Raw genomic sequence first — 12,647 nt, forward strand, 5'->3', positions numbered from 1 at the left:
AGGATTCAATGAGAACTTTGGGTATAAGTCATTTTCCTGTTAAATAACTACCTACATCTGATGCCAAATCTGTAGAGTTAGACCAAAAAAAGTCTGCAGTGATTTTACGTCAATTTAAACGAAATTATACGTCATAATTTCATAGACGATTGACGTTTAAAATAACACTCTGCTTTTCTTGGTCTAACTCTATCTTACCACTAGATCAGTATGCGACTTCGTTTCATCAAATCATTCCAGTTCAACTACAAGATTGAATAACGTTAATAAGAATTGAGTCCATACATTTTGTTCCAGATAGAAAAGGTAAAGAACTCCAAACATAGCGTGCTAGACGAAGTAAAATGGACACAGCTCATAAACGGAGTCAAACAGTTGTATGCCACTCTAGACAGAGACTACACTTATCTATTCGAATTTAAAACCTTTGGGATGGATCAAGAGACGCAGAAAGAACTTGAAGTATTATTGGACGAAGCAAAGAATTTTTGGTTTGGAAAGGACAATATACAAAGAAGCTTGCATTTAAGGTATGTCCAAAAGTCCAAATTAAGCAAGATCACTCCAGATTATGCCTGGCACAAAGGTATTCAACCAGGTATCGCGGCGATCCGATTGGGTACCTTTTTGGCTATTATTTATTAAGACGATGTTTAACCTGTATTTGTTTTTATTGAACAATGATCATCATCATTAACTTAAGAATTATTCTCTTGTTGCAATATCTTCCAGCTTTCTCTATCTTGCGTCAGCTCTTTGACTTTTTGATACGACAATGATATATGAGGATAAATTCAAATCAAAATTAATTTGTTTCAGTCTTAAGTTTGGATTCCGCGTCTTGGACCTCCTGGATCGTGAGATCTTCAACCTGACCAGCGAGAGTTGGATGAAAGTGAAAGGCAGCTTCGGCATGCTTACTAGACCTCTGGCGGTAGCTGAAGAGTTCATTAGACTCATTGCAGGTAAGGAACAATTAGGATAGCGCAAAGGTATTGACTATATTAGCACCATGAGTACCCTGTGAGGGACAGCTGCTGCGGGGGAAGCTGCAATATATAAAATATATTATATCGTTATCGGAACGGAAAGGTTGCACTTCTGTTTCGTTTGACTATAGTTTTGCGACTCGTACCAAGTTCTTCAATCCATCTTTCAGCTTCAAAATGTCAGCTTTAAAGCTCTTACCTGCCGTATCTTCATTATCTACATCAATAATTTAACATGCAACTAATGTTCTCACCACGGAAGAAAGAATGATAATAATACTTAATATACGCGCCGTAATATTACTTCTCTGTTTTGTGGTTCTCACAATCTTCGCCAGATCGTCGTCCATTCATCTGGTGGGAGCATAATCTATCTCTAACTGTAATCTAATTGGAACATCAACAATTTCCATTTCTTTTCAGCTCTATCCCGGAACGAATCTTATACCTCAGATTTACCTCCCACCACGGTGCAGGTTGTTCGCGGGCTGATTCCTAATCTGCCACATTTGATCGCCGATGCCTCTCGCATTCTTGCCAGTGATAATACTGATGTGAGTCTCATTACTGTATTGTTTACTTGAGTAAATTACGAGTAACAAATTAGTGTTTTATATAGATACCGCATTCCAGATAGGACCGATAATAGCAGCACTCAACGCGGATCCGCCATGGCCTTGCTCTAACAGCCTGACTAATCTGCTGGACCTCACGGACAGCTCGAAGGAAGCCGTTGAGGCGCTGGAGACAGTGCTGTGTTTGGATAGTAGCTTCCAGCTGGAGTGGATTGAGTATTTGAATGAGAAGAACTTGACGAATCTTGTAAGTTACTTGTTAAATGCAAGATGCTCTTATGTAAGATTGTTGCATCATCATCAATCGAAAGAAGTCCATTTTGCTAGAGTCTGTGCGGATAGAGAAGAGACGTGGAATGTAAGGGAGCCCATTGAGAAATCTCAACTCTTCTCTTTCCGCACAGACTTTAGATAAATTACAACCTCAAAGATCTTTACAGCAACCGATCATGCGTCATCCAACGATTGCCAAGTATCTCGCGACGAGATCTGTCTATTTTGTTAAGAACTTTTCTTTCTCCCTGTACGTGTTTAAATACTACTTTCCCCTTCTCTCTAGTTCGAGAACTGTTTTGCCCCAGTAACTATTGGTTCTGCGCACCCCTCGCCCACTATCACCATATAGCAACTCATTGATAATCCTATGATATCGTTTGATAAACTACTAGAGAATTTTTTTTTCCAAACGAGTCTAAGTTCAGTTGCTGGTCAATGTACACATTCCTACCCTCTTCCAGAGTATACAAACTTGGAATAACACAGCACCATCTCAACACATATTTCTGAAGTTCTCCTCAACATTCGATTCTGTGATAAAAGACACAGCGGCCCTTAAGAAGGTTCTAGATGAAATAGCGGACGATTCTTCTGACATAACAGAAAGACCTGTAACGTTCGTTTCGGCTTGGAGATACGCACAACAGACGTTGAGGGGAAAAGATGTTGAGATACGGTAAATTGAGACCTAAGTATTGTTTATATATTTAAATTTAAGGTGTTTTATTTATTTAAACTTTATTGCACAAAAGAAAACTTATCGTACAAAAGGCGGACTTAACGTTTTCTATCATGGGAGTACAGTAAGGGTTGTGGAGGGTACAGTTTTTAAAGGGTCGCCAAAGCGCATGTGAAACCCTTGGATTACGGGTATCAATATACAACGGTAACCGCTTATCATTAGACCACCTGTACGCCTGTTTGGCAGTATTTGGCAGTAGTATTAACTGACCACCATATTAACTAAAAACACACAAACAAAAATACCTTATGAACTTAAATTGATATTATGCTTGTTTCGTATATATACCTAAACTGCGTGTTGTGGTATCTAATATCGGAATCATCAAAATCAGTGGTTGCAAGAATCTAGTTATCTAAGAACTTAGGAACCTAAGAGTTACCTAAACTACTGAATACATAATTATGCATATGTTATTTACTAACCCTCTCATTTCTGTTTGTCCAGGAATTTCTTCACAAAATTGGACTTCGTCTTAGACTCAATTATAACACCAGCAGCCCATGACAACGTGCCTTTGAACAGCCTATGGGAAAACTACGTAAAATGTTCAGGAGCTACATACATAGAGGATGACTGCAGACTCCTCTTGAGAAGTGCTGTTAAGAACACTCTCAGGTTCTTGTCAGTGCTGGTTAAAAACACGGCTGAAGATCTTCATACATATTTCTATGAAATTAATGGTAAGAAGAATAAGTATGTCATATTTTTTATACTTGCAGTCACATATTAGTCTTGATTATATGAAATTATCTTGGAGGCAGTTGACAACTGTTGAGATAACTGGTAATCTCGCGGACTTCGTCGTGTTTTGCAGAACATACTGAGCATAAATACTTGGTTTCAGAGCCGGACGCTAACCTGCTTCAAATAATGGGCTTCACGAAGAAAACTGGCCTTTACATGCTGTATGATAAGATGATTGATTTCATCGGAGTATTGCTCAACTCTTACTGGGATTATGGTTTCATGAACCAAGTGAGTATTTACCTATCGTTCCACGTATAAAAATGAACAATATTTATGATTTGTAACATTTCGATTGACACGACCTTATTTATCCTCTCGATCCTCTGGATAGTCACTTCAAATTCGCTCACATCCTGAAAGCGCAGCTATTCACTTTACCATATTAGTTTATAATATTTTTGACCTGAAGATCATCTTCACTTACGCCAGTTTACAAATTTGTATGTTCTTCGATTTAGTCGGAGAACGTAAGACTTTACGGTCCTTCCCTCCAACTTTCATATAGATACAATCTCTACTACCAACACTGTCCTTAATCAGTTCATCGCTGATTCATCCTCTTTACTTCCTCAAGCCCATTAGGTTCTTCTAATTAAATCATCTCCCAAGTCACTTTCTTATATAGCTTGCAGTAGTCATCTGAATATCCTTCTTACCAAACAGATACGCAGAGCATCCCAATCTCAGTTCTGGGACTGCGACGCCCTAGTGTCGGCGTTAATCCCGCCTCCCGGCAGCGCCATTGACGCTGCTAGCATCCGCAGAGTCCAACCGTACATCTGCCCGTCACTATTGTACTGGATCTCGCTGCCGAGGGGCGATAACACATTGCTCGATGTCGTGGCCAAACCGGTGAGTGAAATGTCTTAGTAGGTACTTCCTTAGTTGCGATACCTACTCATTAATTCCTATGGCTAAGGTTGAATGTTGAAAGATGATTTTAACAAAAAAAATGCGAGGTATCTACCCGCGTTTTATTACCGACTGTATTTATCTTAAAACAGTTATAAAAGTCTACGCTAATCTACCGAGCCCAAACTCAAAAGATTGATTTAATTTATTTCAGTGTTTCCGGCCGCCTTAATTCTGTTTTTTATCAGTTCAGCTTGATATTAAACGTGCTATAGAAGTGGAACGCTTTTGAATTCTAACCGACTGTTGCATAAAATTGTATAATTTGTATGATTCAGTTCTGAGCCACTACTTTATTGCTACTAATGTCAAAATTTTAACTTAGGGGAAACTGTTGTACCTTGGACCTAGTTTTACCTCGGACAGATGGTACTATTTCCACATTGCCACGGTTATTGAAATATTTCATTTATATTATTTGAAACGTTATTATTAAGTATAAAAAACAAGCTATCAACGAAACTTGAGAGCGGCCGGTAACTCAAAAAAAAATTAAAATATATATTGTGTTATGAAAAATCATTATTTTGAACTTTACACCAAGGATGATTATTTCAAGTTTTGCTAATAGATAAAACAACTTTATATAATAAGTTAAAGTGAAGTTAATTAGCTACTCGATGGTAGGATCATTTCAGCCTAATCTCAATTGGAAGTGCTATTACGAAGCTTACTTGTCCAAAAAGTTGCTTTGTTGTACCTCGGACACCGAAAATATGTTGTACCTTGGCCCGTACTTGCTACTACTGTAAATATTTTTTTTAACTCGAGGTTTCATATTTGCCGTATTTTTAATCATTAGTTATCTGCGTTATAAGTTACCAAGTAATAGATCTTAGAAAGGATGCCTAAAATGTTTAGGCAAAAATAAAAAATGACCATTGCTTAAAGTATATTTTTCTAAGGTAATTGTACTAGAAAAAACTATTCAATGGCGTAAATATGCTAAAAATATCTGTGATTTCATATATAAATATTATTGCTAGAGTCTGGCTAGCCAAAAATTGTTGACAGATATTTCGTTGTTGTATCACCAATTGTCTATGATTTAAAAAAAAAGCTAAAAGTCAGTTGTCAATGTATGTCATTCATTCAAATTGTTTGCGGTTTATAAGGGGTTTATTTTAATTAATATTAATAATGTCTATACTGAGTGAGGTTCGCAAACTATTATTTAAGCTCGTAAATAATTACGACAATGTGCGAAGTCGAAGTGTAGCGTTGTATAACGAAAAACTGCAATGTTTACAAGTCCTAAACAAATGTAAACAAAATAGGAGGTTCGTGCTCTATAAATATTTTGATACTTAGAATTTAGCATATTTGGCATTTTTTTTTTGGTGATAGATTAATATTACGATATTATCGAGATAGGTCTTGTTACACTCCATTTCATTTTTCGCCTTGTTACAATGGTATATGGTGAGAAAGTGTTAACATATGTGTTTATCGTTGACTGTACTTTACATAGTGGTAGAAATTATGTGAGCTGACTTTGAGAGCACGTCAACGTATATTTAACTTATATCCTTAGGTACCTTACGTGTGCACAGAAAATCAAAAATATTGTCTAGTATCAAAACTATAATTCCTACTACACAAAGTGTGACCAGCCCAAGATTTTTTGAATTTCCCGCCAAACATTTGTGTAATATTTCAGTAGCCAGACTCTATGATAATGTTATAAATTTAGTAATTAAAATTATCATGTCCGAGGTACAACGGGAAATCACCAAGGCACACAGCAGGGGTGTTGTTCCTTGGACACTTTTCCCTTTTTTATTCGTCAACGTATCCCATCAAAATAAATAAACTAATCTTTAAAATTTATATCGTATTAGATAGTTTATTAATGTATCTTATAATATTCGGGTAAACAATAATTCTACAGCCTTTAGTTTTTTTTCTAAAATTCATAATAGAAAAAACTGTCCGAGGTAGCACAGCTTCCCCTACTTAATATTTAAATATCGGTAGTAAATGTTAGGTTGTAGCTTTAATCGCACAAAATAAAAACCTATTTTCCATATTAAGCAGGTATTTGATTGTGTTACCTATGTTAATTACTATAATTCCTTTTTGTTTTAGCAATACTACTTCTTCACCGTAAATTCCAGTAATTTGATAAGCAATTTCGAAGATGCTTTCGACAAAGTAAAAAATTTGACAACTCTACTAAAAGATATCGCTAACAAAAATGTCGCTATTCTATCTGAAGAAGACTTTAAACTAAGCACAATGAAAAGCAAATTTGAGGCTAACTTTAATTCAATTTTAACGTATACTGTTAATAAAACAGATACGTCATATAAGTTATTCAATGAAATAAATACGAAACAATTTGCAGCTACTGCTTATTTAGCCAGAATAGTAGCTATCGTAAACAAACTTCACACTGCTATAGAGAGCCTAAAAGTTGATGACATTGCTAAAGAGTTAATAGAAGATGACGTAAAAATATTAGAAAATGATTTGACTACCATACAGAAAATATTTAAAAGAAGGCCAACAGAGGCTGTCGCATTGCATTTTGATTTAATTACGAATCTTTTATGGCAAAATAATGATAACTACACATTAACCAATGGTATAACAGAAATGTGTGATGATTTGAAAAATAATTATACAGAGAAAGATATTTTACTTGACATGCAGAGGACTAAAGTGTTGTTATGTGCTAAGAATTTTCGAGTGGTTTATGATGCAGTTGAAGATACTGTTAAAGAAGACTATGACGTCACACGAGGTAGTTTATATAATTTGCTGGACGTTTTGCAACAAGATGTATTAGGTAATTTAACAGATTTAGGGGAATTTCTTAAACAAAGGTATTGCATTTTGTTTTAATTTGGTTCGTCTCTTTTATATTCGATTTTTGTAATGGATTTTAATTTCTTATTTTTTCTCGTTATTTTAATAATGTATTTTTGTTCAGTAGGTACTTGAACATTATCCAGGATCCAATTTATCATTACAGAACTCAAATCATCAACTATTTGAAACACTCAATAAAGTATTCCTACGACCTGGGAATCCCAGTATACCTCAAATACATACATTCCGTTCTTCAGCACCAAGATGTAATCCTTAGTTTCATCTCCGGCGGTAATTGGTGGAAAGACCTGAGAAATATCTACAATGGACAGTACGCTACAAGATTTTTCGACAAATTAGAAAACAGCTTTGATATCGTGGATGACGTGATCACTAATCTGGATCAAATACACGTGAGTCTTCGTATCATGTTTAGAAACATCCATGTTAGCACTTAAAAATTGTTTTATAGTTTCGGCTTTACTTTTTATTCTTAATCTTAGATAAAACCATAGTAATTTTACATTAATTTATTTAGATATTTCAGAAACCAAGTTTTTATTTTCCTTGGTAGAAAATTTAACAAGTGGTGGATTGGGCAATCATATAATAGCCTGGCCAATCTAACCAACTCATCATTCACGTTGTATCTTTTTAGTTTGTCCGCCTTCTTCGAGACATAAACGTGAACAATACAGATGCTCTCTGCCTCCCCAACATTACCTTGTCCGACTATATCCCTGACAAGACCGGAATAATGTCCGATCTAAAGAATCAGCTGTGCATGGAAGAGAAAACAGAATTGTTCAAGGAGCTGCCCCTGCTTGTAATAGCATCTCAGGTAATTTATTCAGAGACTTAATCATAATTATTATGATTATTGTCATCATCGACAATACCTTCATTATAATTATCATTACATGTACCACAAGCACTGAATCATGATGACCTGGTGTACTTTTTTTAAAACTGGTTATATAAAATCTTTACCAAGGTTAATCTTGTATTTTCAGGGTTACGACATGGACCTTAAACTGCCTAAAGAAATCAACTATACCTTCCTAAACGTAGACATAGCGAACTTCGAATCCAAATTCAACTTGGTGAAAACCGGCCCCCAAACTCCTTTGAGACCCGATTGGGTAACGGAGGAGAAGCTAGCCCACGTGAGGGTGGTAGCAATGAGCTTGCTATCTCAGGAGTCGGTGACGAAGATGGCTTTTGGATTCCTGACCAATATTGTTGATGCTGCAACACTGTTCCTGAACACCAGGTTTGCGATATTTATTGTTATTTTTCTCTTATTACATCAAATCTCTAAAACTTCCTTGTCTTCAAGAAGAAGAAATAAAAAGAAGCAATTAATATACCATTCATTCAAGTTAGCGTTAACCTTTGTTGCGTCATCATTTCGCCGATTATCTTAATTTTTAGGAAATCAGGACTATAGGTATGGATGTTTTGTTGTTTTAGCAAATGTACCATCTGCTCTCCATTGACGACATGGTTCAAGCAATTAAATCTTCAGCTTTTCAAAAAACAGGAGTACGACAACTTACTGTGTCATTTGCACGAAATGAGCATGGACGATATATACCAGACTTTGAAGAACAACTTCCATTGGGACATGGCACTCAGAGAGGTAGGTTGAGAGTATTGTCAAGTACCTGGTCATTGGAACATCTTGATTATGATCTATATTATTCTATATGAAAAAAAACTGGGTCTTACATAGGTCTTGTATTATACCCAGAATTATATTACTTGTTACTTAAGGCTTATTGGCACCTAGACCATAATTTTATTTCATCTTCATCATCATCATATCAGCAGAGGACGTCCACTGCTGGACAGGCCTCCCCCAAAGAGTGCCACAATGATCGGTCTTACGCCACCCGCATCCAGCGGACTCCCGCGACCTTTACCAGGTCATCAGTCCACCTTGGTGGGGGTAATTTTATGTACAAACAATAATTTGCCTTCTATTGTCATTGAGAATGAAATGGTGATTTTTGCCTTTTAAGCTAGAGATAGAGACTATAGAGATTTTTATTTGCATCAATTGCATCCAAGTAGGTAAATAAGCCAAAATTTGTAACTTTTTAAAATAACTATCTTGAATCTTCTCTACATATAGCTGATGTCAACACGGAACTATACGAAATACGAGCTTAACAAGGCAGTAAATGAATTTCTGGAACACGTAGAATTACACTTACTCGAAGATTTGTCCAACCATTCGCCTAAACTATCCGACTGCCTTGCGAGAAACGTCAGTCGTAATGCGTTTGGAAACGCCACCATGTAAGTAGTCATTAGTAAATCTTTTACTTCTCTCCACGGTCTTCTCCCATCCTTTCGAGGTAGCCAAGAATTCGCGCAGGACCGGACAAAATGGCGTGCTCTTGTCTTGTGTCGGAGGCTAAGACTCATTTTGGGTCATCGCGCCAACCAAGTTAGTAAGTTCTTCTCTTCACTTCGTATTTGTTATTTCGTTTATTTTCCATTTGTTTCATAGCCACCAGCCACCATTAATTGGCTTGGTGACATTTTTTTTATATCAACATGATATAGATATGTAACCATGCTATTTGATCTTTTCAAACATAAATGCTGTTGCATAAAACTTTTACTAGAGCACCGGAAACTGTTTTTTTATGGAAATGAAAATTAACTTATAATTAATATTCAGGTTCGCACAAGTATTAGCACAAACCTTAAAACTGCTTCGAGCACAGCTACCTCATATAAAAGAAATAGAAGGAATCAGTGAGACACCTTTCATGAAGAATCTGTTATCCGATGTGGCCCATAACCTGGAAGTAATGGCGCCTTTGAAGATGTATTTGAACAAGGATAATGCGTTGGCAAAGGAGTTAAAGACGATTGGAGGGGGGCCAATAGACGTCGATGATATAGTAATTAATTTGCGGACAGTAAGTAATTCTAATGGTTGTCCGATAACTTTGCTCATTGTTATTTTTAAGATAAAATTAAGAAGTCAACCGAATGAGGAATAACGATGAAGTTTGATATTCTTTTCTGGATTTATAATGAAAAAACATCAAAAAAATAACTATATTTCAGATCAATCAATGCAAGGAATTTAGCGATTGTGTGAAAATACAAAATAGCGATGGCGACGTTTGTGAAAATATAAGTTGTAGTGAAATCATCGAAGTTATTAATAATAACCTGAACAAAACTATGGTCGAAAAACAGGTGGGTGAAAATAAATGATCTTTATTACTTATTTTAGTAAATTATTAAAAATTGAAGAACTTGTCTAGGTAGTCTTTTATCAAATTCTGGGTGAGTTTGGAGGTACAGTCAGCTGCAGACAAAATCCTATGCTACCTGTTCATACCTGTGTTCCTTGAGGCTTTGTTAAATAAGGGAAAGAACCCAATGCCACATGTTCCTTAAATTTTACATATGATTCCTACAACCTCAAAACCATTCACGTAGAAATGCGATGGTATTTGCCTCCTTGACGCTCAATTCTGGTAAGAAAAATATTTAAAAGCAGGGTCAAACGTTATGTTACCTACATAACGGTCTACTCGTAGGTACATAAGGGACTGACTTAGAATTATTTCTTAAACTGGCAGCTACCAACCCTACAGTCTGCTGAATTCTGGCGTCTCTACTTCGTCACGTCCATAGTGGAACATGTGGAACAGCTGATAAGCCACTTGGCTCGTCTCCTCGGCGTTGCCAGTGGCATGGACGTTCAGGCCCTGATGGAGGGGAGGCTGGCGGCCATGTTGGATTTCGTTATGAGGCTGCTCACTGATGAAATTCTGGACAGTGTCGTATACAGGTAAATTTTGTCTATTTTGCTATCTATACATGACCAAAAACATGTTTTGCAGTATTAGGTAAGATTATAATAAGCTACCTATACTCTTATTAAATTGTACAACGGGACTTAATCGCGTACCTATTTACGTTTTAAGATTTATCTCCGACGTTTCGAGGACGGCGTTGTCCTGTGGTCTCGGAGGTAAATCTTAAAACTTAAATACGCCATTAAGTCCCGTTGTACAATTTAATCATCATCATCATATTAGCCAGAGGACGTCCACTGCTGGACATAGGTCTCTCCTAAGACTGCCACAATAATGACCGGTCTTGCGCCACCCGCATCCAGCGGACTCCCGCGACCAATTTAATAATGTGTAAAAATCGTGAAAGTTTAAATCAGTACCTACTCGTCGTATATCCTGTCTCTTGAATTATCAATCTCAGCCTAAAGCCTAAATACATGTGCAAGATAAACCAAAATAAATTACTAACATTCAATAAAACATACTATTCGTTTTTGTGACACCTATAAATAATTTTGTTGATTCAGTTGACTCTGTTTACGTCTGTTCGCGATGAATAGATGGCTAAAGAAGTAACAAAACAATTCTTTTTTAGTTTACAAAGTATAATAGAAGAGCTCCAGCCAATCTTGAAAGAGTCTTCTTTGGAAGCAGACATAACATTTCTAACTAATGGATTGAGAGTAATGCAAGACTTCAAAAACTATTTCCTGGAAAAAGAAGAACTTAGAGGTAAGAAACTTGGAAAAGTTTTACAGTTTTGTGACCTCTTTGATTAAAAAACCAGCCAAGTGCGAGTCGGACTCGCGCACGAAGGGTTCCGTACCATTAGGTACGCAAAAAGCGGCAAAAAATCACGTTTGTTATATGGGAGCCCCACTGTTTTTAGTATTTGTTGTTATAGCGGCAATAGAAATAACATCATCTGTGAAATTTTCAACTGCCTAGCTATCACGGTTCATGAGATACAGCCTGGTGACAGACAGACAGACGGACGGACGGACAGCGGAGTCTTAGTAATAGGGTCCCATTTATACCCTTTGGGTACGGAACCCTAAAAATGAAAGTCTCAATATTAAAAAAGTTACCATCATGCAGAGTGCCATCTAGAATAAGTTATATTATGCATTCTACAAACCATCAATTTTAAATAATATTTTTCTAGTGGAAGTGTCAGAACTGTTCTCTTCGCCGGACCGCTTGGAGTCAGCTCTCAGTGCACTTGGCATAAACAACACCAACTTCTGGTCGATCGCAGCACCAAGAGTTCACGCGGGATACATCAACCTTAAGCCGGTATGTTTTTTAAATAGTTAAATCCAAATAGAGACGCCAATTTAAAGCCAAACCAACAAAAAGGACCATCCAGCTAATGGTTGGAATAGTACGAAAAAAACACGTGAACTGATCAATTTATTATTACGTCAGCCTCAGGAGTCTCAGGACAAGATGAAATAATTCATACTTTTTACTGAAAACTTTTTGGGACACTTATATCCAGCAGTGGACATCTCTCGGCTGATATACTGGTATATCATCATGGCAATAGACGTTCATTGCTGGACATAGGCCTCCTCTGAGGAGTTCTATAGCGGCCGGTAATGTGCTACCATCATCCATAGCTTGCATCTTGCATCCTATATAATTAAAATACCACTAAGGGAATTAAATAAACCTATCCACTTTAGAAGTATGCTGGAGGATGGTATTCCATGTATTATTATTTCATCATCATTATCCTTGTCTTATCCCATTTAAA

The 12,647-nt window shown here is 36.6% G+C and overlaps 1 protein-coding gene across 2 annotated transcripts in view; it reads left to right on the forward strand.

The window, feature by feature from the left end:
• LOC134794759 (uncharacterized) overlaps positions 1-12,647 on the forward strand; it is a 126,119-nt gene that overhangs the window by 76,181 nt on the left and 37,291 nt on the right. For both annotated transcript variants that reach the window (XM_063766541.1, XM_063766540.1), the window contains exons 15-33: positions 298-530; positions 820-965; positions 1,413-1,543; positions 1,623-1,811; positions 2,302-2,516; positions 3,030-3,265; positions 3,430-3,560; positions 3,996-4,184; positions 6,333-7,072; positions 7,222-7,471; positions 7,717-7,899; positions 8,072-8,331; positions 8,532-8,700; positions 9,196-9,362; positions 9,751-9,994; positions 10,146-10,280; positions 10,670-10,881; positions 11,484-11,620; positions 12,054-12,184. In XM_063766541.1, the coding sequence (XP_063622611.1) occupies positions 298-530; positions 820-965; positions 1,413-1,543; positions 1,623-1,811; positions 2,302-2,516; positions 3,030-3,265; positions 3,430-3,560; positions 3,996-4,184; positions 6,333-7,072; positions 7,222-7,471; positions 7,717-7,899; positions 8,072-8,331; positions 8,532-8,700; positions 9,196-9,362; positions 9,751-9,994; positions 10,146-10,280; positions 10,670-10,881; positions 11,484-11,620; positions 12,054-12,184 (4,098 nt within the window). The remainder of the gene's footprint in view (positions 1-297; positions 531-819; positions 966-1,412; positions 1,544-1,622; positions 1,812-2,301; positions 2,517-3,029; positions 3,266-3,429; positions 3,561-3,995; positions 4,185-6,332; positions 7,073-7,221; positions 7,472-7,716; positions 7,900-8,071; positions 8,332-8,531; positions 8,701-9,195; positions 9,363-9,750; positions 9,995-10,145; positions 10,281-10,669; positions 10,882-11,483; positions 11,621-12,053; positions 12,185-12,647) is intronic.

This window comes from Cydia splendana, chromosome 11 (assembly GCF_910591565.1).
Source record: "Cydia splendana chromosome 11, ilCydSple1.2, whole genome shotgun sequence".
NCBI classification, from domain to species: Eukaryota; Metazoa; Arthropoda; class Insecta; order Lepidoptera; family Tortricidae; genus Cydia; species Cydia splendana.